The 8,769-nt window shown below is 38.1% G+C and overlaps 1 protein-coding gene across 1 annotated transcript; it reads left to right on the top strand.

Annotated features, from left to right (window-relative positions):
* Positions 1 to 3,365: 3,365 nt before the first annotated feature.
* LOC127642310 (N-terminal Xaa-Pro-Lys N-methyltransferase 2-like) lies at positions 3,366 to 7,261 on the top strand (the record flags this gene model as incomplete). The annotated part of the gene is made up of 2 exons (XM_052124913.1): positions 3,366 to 3,761; positions 7,089 to 7,261. Coding segments are annotated over exons 1-2 (348 nt in total), but the record flags the coding sequence as incomplete, so codon positions are not given.
* Positions 7,262 to 8,769: the final 1,508 nt, after the last annotated feature.

Genomic DNA, 8,769 nt, shown 5'->3' with positions numbered 1-8,769 from the left:
GCGCAGGTGTGGTGATGTCTTGGCAGCTTTCCATATAGCATCTCTGCAGACACGTGCGATGAACTGGATAATGATGCCTCTGGGTTTGTTGTCATTCTGCCGCTTGGTGCCGAGCCGATGTACGGTGTCGATAGTGTCAGCCAGCCTGTTCTTCTCCTCCGGCAGAACAGCCTGACAGACTTCGATGGCCTTCTTTCGTATGTTTTCTTTTTCTGATTCTTCGACTACGTAAAGTCTAAGGTTCCATCTCCTGGAGTATCTTTCTATTTCCGAGACCCTTTCCTGACACGCGTCTACTCGTTTTTCTTCTTTTGCCATTTTTTTCTCGAGTGTACACACTTTACTTTTTACCTCCTTAATCTCTGCATATACAAAGTCAATTGTCTTTTTAAGTCCTTCAATTTTGAGTGCATTGGCACTGACCATGCTTTCAATGTTGTCTGACCACGTGTTTATCAGAGCTGAGAGGCTAGCTATGATATCGTTGGGGTTGGTTTGCTCAGACTCGTCAGTGTACATCATTTTCTTCGGTACTGGCGACTTACTGGGAGTGATAGGCAGCAGTGGAAGTTCATCCATGCAGTCTACCGCAGTGGCGAGAGGCAGGGAAGTGGAGGTATAATCGTGACAATTGTCAATAAGAGCGTTGCCTGCATTGAGAGTATCATTGCTAACAACTAGATTTAGCTTCCGTCCGGAGCTTTCTTGGCCTCTTTTCCTCTCGCGTTGGTTCGACATTGCTCAATTATTCGTCTTACGAGTACTGTATTATTTATGAAAAGAGAGAGAGGAAAAAAAAAGTGGTGCTTGCGAGATAATAAGTTGAGTTTTACCGTTTCCAAAACTTTCGTTTGCAGCGCTCGGTAGAAAGCGTCTACTCACTCGGCCATCTTGGCATGCCCCTCCTCCCGGCCTTATCTCAGGCCGGGGTGCCACCGGTATGACGTACATCCCCCCTATACCTGGGGCGGGGTGTATCTTGCGTCCCGTGTGGTCATCCCTGCCTTCCTCCACCTGGGAGGAGACAGGAGGGGAAAAAACAACAACAACAAAAACAAAATAGGCGAGCGAAAAGGCCAACACGGTGCGAAAGAGAGAGAGGAGAGAGAGAAAAAGCTCACTCACTGGTTCTCTGATGTACCGTCGTGTGGTCCTCGAACACTCCTCCACACTCTCTGGCGGACGACAGCCGCTCCTCTCCAGGCGAAACGGAGTCAAATCTCCGACCCCCAGCGGACAGAACGAACAGAAATTTAGGAGACTTTTAAAGATGTAGAGAGAATAGAAAATTGATTTTGCACCTATACATTTATATTTACTTTATAGTAAGTTATTTCATACATATTATTATTAGAGGATGACCAATGATGGTTTTTACCCATACCGATAACTAAGGTGGTAGAAAAGGTATATAACCGATTAATTGACCGATAGGTTTTAAAATCAACTCATAGAATGTTAAGTTCTTAGTCGGTACAGACACAGAGCCCAGACTACAAAATGAATAAAACCCCAGAATAATCTTTAACAAAATGATGTATAAAATCTTAGATATTTTAAAAAAAATTGTGTCATTCGTTGTGTGTGTGTGTGTGTGTGTGTGTGCGTGTGTGTGTGCGTGTACAGGTTTAACATATTATTTACTTATTCTGTCCCTAAGCAGTTTTCTTGAGTTTATGGTTCACACTGAACATATAAAAAAGGAAATCAAAATATTGTACATAAACATTCCCTACAAAATATATTTTCAAGATTTACAGCATGCATTTAAAGATTTATGATTTTAAATTTCATGACAAATTTCCATAAAATTACATTGAATAATCTTTAACAAAATGATGTATAAAATCTTAGATATTTAAAATTTTAATAATTACATTTTGTCAAGGATCATAAAGGAAATTTGTTATGAAATCGTTTATATCTTTAAAATAAGCTCTTTTTTTTTAGTGTTGAGGATTATGAACCTAAGAGATCTAACAATAAAAGAAAGGACATACATTTTTTGGACGTGTTTTCCAGATCATTAAAGCATTACAGTAAATAGACTAGTAAGTCAAAATAAGACTTTCTTATGATTCATATGAGAATCTGTTTGATTCTCCTCCTTTCATGTGCTTATAAACAAGGGTTCATATTTGTGAACGTGTCAGGAAAATATTGTAATTCTGGGACATTTGGCCAAAAACAAGGACGATCCTTGAAAATCCTGGACATGTGGCGACCTATACCTGTTGTTGTTGAGGGACTTGAAGAAGTGAAGTGGATTTATTTTACCACACTGGTCGTGGTGATTTATAGATGTTACTCAATAATTTCAGCATTGCAAATTGGCTAATAAACGAAGTCTTATGCTACAAACACAAAACGTCAGTGTAATCCCAGTGCTCTACACATCTTGCTAAATTTGGCATGGTCTAGAATTTCTTGTTAATCACGTAAGGCCAACATGTAGATAGCTAGCCATCATAACATACATAGCTTTTACCTAATTCAACAGCATTTTAATGTTTAAATGCTAACACAGTTTCTCTACACACAGATGTTCTCTTTATTTATAATTTTTAGCAGCTATTTTATTCAGAATGATTTGGCTGGGGCCAGGATTATGTTGTGAACTGAACTACAAAGATGAATTAACCTTTAAATCAGATTAGCTTGTACAAACTATGGCTTTCAGCATAACATTTTTTTGTATCTCTACTTAATATGACTTACATTATTTGCCAACTTAGCCTGATCTAGTTGTATTGAGTACACATTTCAAATCTACACACACGTTTGGGATTTGGTTTGCTGGATATCACATATGCCATCCATTAACATGCTGATGATCATTTAGTAATTTATCAACACTCATATGACTAACACATGATCCATGAGTTTAGATGACAAAAAACCTCCACAATCTCTCTCTCTCGCTCTCTCTCTCTCTCTCTCTCTCTCACTCTCTCTCTCTCTTAGTCTCTTTAGTCTTTTAATGAGACAGCTGAATCTGCAGTGCATTATTGCACAACCCCAAAACAGTGATAAGCATTTAATACATTAAATGTGTTGTAACATATTGTAACAATGCAATGCATCCAAATAGTAAGTAGCAACAGCATGTTTAGGTTATATGTCTTTGATCTCTTCCATCAAATATCATGGTGTGTACAAACATGAGAAGGCTGTGCTAAGAATAGCCATTTCATAAGCTGACTGTCACTAAATTTGGATGAATACATGACCCTCAATGTGCTGGTATGCACAGATCGAAGACTGATATGCCATTCTGGATGACTGTGGCACTTTGAGCTTCTTCTGGAACAGAGAAGGCACCACCCCTCTTCTGTGGCAATCTTACTCTTCCCTTTCTCATTTCTTCACCCCAGGCCTAAAGCAAGTGATCTAATGAGCTGCGGTAGTTTTAAGCACCCACCCGAGAAAGAAACATTCAGCTGGTCAGTTTCAGCTCCTCTGCCAGTGATCTCCAAACAGATAGCAGCAGTGTGTCTTCAGCATTTCTTACAGAAACACCTTAAGCTAAACACAGTCACACGCTTGTTTCTGTTTCTTCAAACTACTTTGCAGAAGACGTTTTAGAATGTCTGAATCCACATCCATTATGGAGTTTAGTGGGACGCACCAAGCCTTTAGAGACAGCTGGTCAAAGACAGACAATGAGATGTGCAAGCACAGTATGTCTTTCCACTTGCACAACACCCTGAGGAAAGAGTTCTTCGCTAGCTACCTGTATCTCCTGGAGCAGATTCATCTGGGTAAGGAGTGGGTGTGGGTGTCATAGTGAAGTGAAGCCATGTGCTTGTGTGCAGTAGTGACTCTCTGAAGTGTCCTGCAGCCAGTTGCTGCAGTTGCAAAATGATGGCAAATGTTTTGTTTTTATAAATTTTATAAAAGCACTTACATTAATTCTATTGTTTAAACTCGTGTATTATTTTGAGCTGTAAAGTTGTTTAAATTACCGTTTTAGGGGTTTGATGCAACTGGGCCCTGATATTAGGCACAGATTTTATTGTGATCCTGTGAGACAGATTTTTAAATCTATGGGATTCTGCAAGTTCCAATTCACTGTACAATGAATATTCGATCAAAATTGGTTAATATTGATGCTGATATCCTTTCCTAACAAAGCTACATTTGCATGTTTTTTGACAGTTATCTGAGTATGTACCAAGTACAGGTGAAGAACTATGTTTAAACTTCAAGATCCAATAGGTATGCAATGCTGTTGTGAACAGAGAACCAATATTCACTGTACAGCATACATACTGAACATTCTGCTATTCAATACAAACTCATGGCACTATTTTTAGCATAATTGCATAATATTGTGTATGCATTCTGAATACTTAATGATCCACTGAATAGGTAATAGACATAAATTAAACAGCAGCTTTGTCTTTTCTCTTTTGGTGAATTATCAGCAATAATACAGTATCTGATTTCAAGTTAACTGAAAAACATTGAAAAACTGAGCAAACTATAGGGTACAATGGGGCTAAAGTCTTAATACTTATAGCAACCAAAACACCACAACACTTCCCAGAACACCTGTTTATCACTATACGCTGCAAACTTTTCCCGATCCATTAGATTATTGCATGCAATGTCTAAAGGTTTATTTTGAGGTAATTTGATGTAATATTTAATATATTTTACATTTATATAGCTAATGAGAATCCCTGAAATTAACATTATTACTTATTTGTCATTTTTAATTTTGTTCAAGTTGATTCATTTAAAAGTTTTTAAATAACTCTCCAATAAATGAAAGGATATTTGGGGTAAAAAGACTCCTAGTTGCAGGGGCTGAAGGCCCCCATTAGACACACTGTTTTTGTTAATTGGGGAGAATAAATTTGATATGTAGAATGTTCAAGTTGGACTCACAGTGACAGATGTAATCATAATTGAGATTTCTTTGTTTTTATAAAACGTATAGTTCCGGCCCTGGATGCTGAGTGGTCAATAGACGTGCTTCATTCATAATAATAATTCTGACCTCTTCACAGAACTTTTATTTGAATCATCCACAGCACACATAGCTGACAGTTATTCTTGTTGCCTGGCAACATTCTGTTTACTGATTACTGCCAGGTACTACATTTGCTGTTGGAAGGATTGCATTTAGTGATTTTTCTTACAAAACATAACATTTTAATGACCATTTGTCTTTTATAAAAGCAAGCACTCGAGGCCGTGCCATATTGTGAATATAATTACAGCTGAAGTGGTTACAATGCCCTTCATCCGTGACTATATTCATGATATAACATGGCCTCTCATGTCTTATTGCTTATGTAATGGTAGCCAGCTGGTAGATAGCTGTGCAGTGTGTAAACATCACTCCCCTGGCCTCAAGAGGCACATTAGCGACTGACACCAGGGGCTGTAGCCTCCTCGTTAGCACGCCCCCCTCCTATGCCGGAGACCCCGGATCCAATCCCGCTCGGAGCAGGTTGAGCAGGACTGGTTACAGTGGTGCCGTGACCCGGATGGTAGTGAGGTTTCGGGGGTGAATGTAATGGTAGCCAGCTAGTAGGTAGCTGTGCAGTGTGTATACCTCACTCCCCTGGCCTCAAGAGGCGCACTAGCGACTGACGCTAGGGACTGTAGCCTTTAACCTTTAGCTGATAATTTACTCACCCTCAGGCCATCCAAGATGTTCTTAATCTTAATTTGTTACCTGAAAAAGGCGTTTGCAAAGGTTAAAAATGTTTTCCCTATAACTATTTCCCCTATATCTACACAAAATCACTGTATCCCCTTTGAGGCAGTTTTCCCCCAAATGTGGGGGCAAAAAAAAAAAACCTTCCCTTATTATTTCTTTCCACACAAATTATGTTGACCATCAGTATTCAATAAAATTCTGTTTCAATTTCAATCTTGATACACTTTGTGACCAGAAAGAAAAAAGCAAATTTTCCTATAAGGTGTGCCTTTATCCATGTTGTACCCCACAATGTTCTCCTTTGAGCAACCAAATCATTTGGCTTAATTTGGAGTATGATTTTATACTCTTAATTAAATAAAACGAATGGTTTGGAAACTAATAAGAATTCAGAAGGAGTTTTGTTGTGTTTCATTGTGAGCTTATATTTTGTGTTTTGTTTTTTACATCAATTTTATTGTTACTGATGAGTTTGGTGTGCTGTTCAAATTAACTCATAGTACACATACACAACACAACCAGGACCATTTCTGAGCATATGGGGGCCCTAAGCAAAATCATACATGGAGGTACCCCCACCATATTAATAAAAAAATCAGACACATCACACATGAGATCGGCTTCAAGTAAGACCAACAAGGAAGACAATCATTAGCACTTTACATTTTTTAATTTTTCAAAACTTTTAGTGTTTTGGGGGAACTAGATAGAAAAATATGTATTACTGGCTGTTTTAAACTTACTAGCCCGTTGTTTTAATATTGCCTTTAGACCAATAAGGCAAAGCAGATAAGTGAGTGTTAAGCTAGAGAGAGGACAATCAAAAAATAAAAAGCAGTCTTAAGGAATCGCTCCTTTCTCAAAGTTAAGTCCTGCTGAGTGTTACTATTTTTGTCTGTCATTGGACAACGTAACTTGAGGTTCACATAACAAACCCTGCGCACAATTTCAGTATCACAATTCCCCCTCCTTGCCAGTCTTCTTACCAAGCACTTCAGAAAGGTCCCCCTGCTAATCATCTGCTGATATTGACAAATGGCCTGAAAATTCCATTACCTTCTTCCCTCCCCTTTAAATGCAACAAGGAGTCTGCCCTCTGTGCAACACACCATTGAGGCGGCAACTTAAAGTGTGGAGATGTTTCAGCTAAACTTAATGATGTGACATTGACATTACAGTAAGAGAATCCTGCATGTTGAGTTGCAAACAGATAGCACCAAACTCACACCATTGGTTGAGACAAAACTGTGATGTCTACTTGGGATGCTCATTCAAACAGAGCAATATTTGTTAGCGCCACAGAGTTGTCACTTTTTGGGAAATAAACATAAAATGACTTACCTCAAGTTGTCTCTGCTGCATATTAAGCGGGGATAGAAGAAGTGACTTTGTCTATACATTTCTTGCCCTACAGTGAAACTCTATGCCGTGACATGTGAGTATATTAAAGGGGAGAAGCAGTTTTACAACAGGGCACAAAACTTCTACAAGGATGTCCCAGCGTCAGAGGAGGGCATGATGGGAGATTTCGTGGAGATATCTGAGATTGACCTTGATGGCTCAAGACAATTCCTAAAGAAGTTTGTTGTATGAATTTTTATCTTTCTCATTCTTACTGAATGCTCATTCTTCAGTGTACATACTAGTTAATGCATGTAATATTATTCTAATGAACAGTAATTGATACATTATTCATGTGCTCACATATGCAGAGCTTAATTTAGAAGTTTGGACTTCCTTTGGGTGACCGATTTAGACAAGGATTCTAGGATCTGTGAAAAGCACTAATTATATAATTTGGTCTAATATTAGATTTTATTCATATTCAGAGTCATTTATAATCCTTTTTTTAAGTGCTCGTTCCCTTTTCCGTGTGCCAACATTTAGATTTATTTCTATCAATACATTGTACATAGATCAGAATGACTACTGACTTACTAGGCATGCCTGTATAATTACTTTGGGTACACTTTGTGAACACATGGTTAATTAACTCATTCAATTCACTCAACAAGTCATTAATAGTGTTCAGCTGTTCTGGTGAAGCTTTCAAAACCTCTTGGGATGTGTGAAATGCAGATCAGAGTCAATGTGTTTACTGTTTGCCTTTTTGTTAATTTCTTGCTTATAATAAAGAAATATCACACAAGCAAGAGTGCTGTTTGTCCCTATATCAGTATAGCTGTGATATGGCTGCAGGTAATCACCACTGTGCTGATATAGGGACATACAGCACTCTTGCTTATGTGATGCTTTTATACAACAGTTCAACAAACAAGTGAATAAAAAAATTAAGAAAGACTAAGAAGTCACAAAAAACCGCACTTGTCCATGGAATTACTTTCTTATGCCACAGGTCAGGATCTGCAGTTGATTATTCAAAAGATGCGCCAAAACCTTTGTTCAAAAACGTGTCTTTAGAACTAGTAAGGACGGCTTTGGCTGTTTCTAACAAGTTATTGGAGAAATAAGGATGTGTGTGTGTGTGTGTGTGTGTGTGTGTGTGCGTGCGTGCGTGCGTGCGTGCGTGCGTGCGTGTGTGTTTGAGAGAAAGAGAGCATGATTGAGCATGTGTGATTACCTGCATCTGTCGCAAATCTCAAACTGTTATAAAGCTGTTTAAAGGGATAGTTCACACAAAAATAAAAATTCATTCATTGTTTACTCACCCCTGTTTTATTTATAAACACATATGACTTACTTTCTTTTTCCTAACACAAAGGGAGAAATTTGGGAAAACAAATAAATAAAATTGTGCTTAGATGTCATAAAATGACAGTTATAGAGTTTATGGTGACCGCCTCTTGAAGTTTCATAAAAAATGGAAAAGTATAAATCAGAAGTATAATAAATTATTGTATGCTACTCATGCCTTGTTCTGACAACATTCAAAAAGGTTTGGTGAAAAACAAACTGAAATCGAACGTAATATTTCGTGAAAATCTTGAAAATATCTCTCCAATCAGATTCGAGGACCGTATCTAACTGTTTCATTATAGAGAATAAATGTAATAGGGGAGATCAGGGCTAGTTGTCTCACAGGAAAGTTGTCACAAGGACTTTATGTCAGTAACTATAAGGTTTTGAGCCAAAAG

Source organism: Xyrauchen texanus, unplaced genomic scaffold (assembly GCF_025860055.1).
Source record: "Xyrauchen texanus isolate HMW12.3.18 unplaced genomic scaffold, RBS_HiC_50CHRs HiC_scaffold_541, whole genome shotgun sequence".
Taxonomy (NCBI): Eukaryota; Metazoa; Chordata; class Actinopteri; order Cypriniformes; family Catostomidae; genus Xyrauchen; species Xyrauchen texanus.
This window is presented reverse-complemented; position numbering and strand designations above follow the sequence as displayed.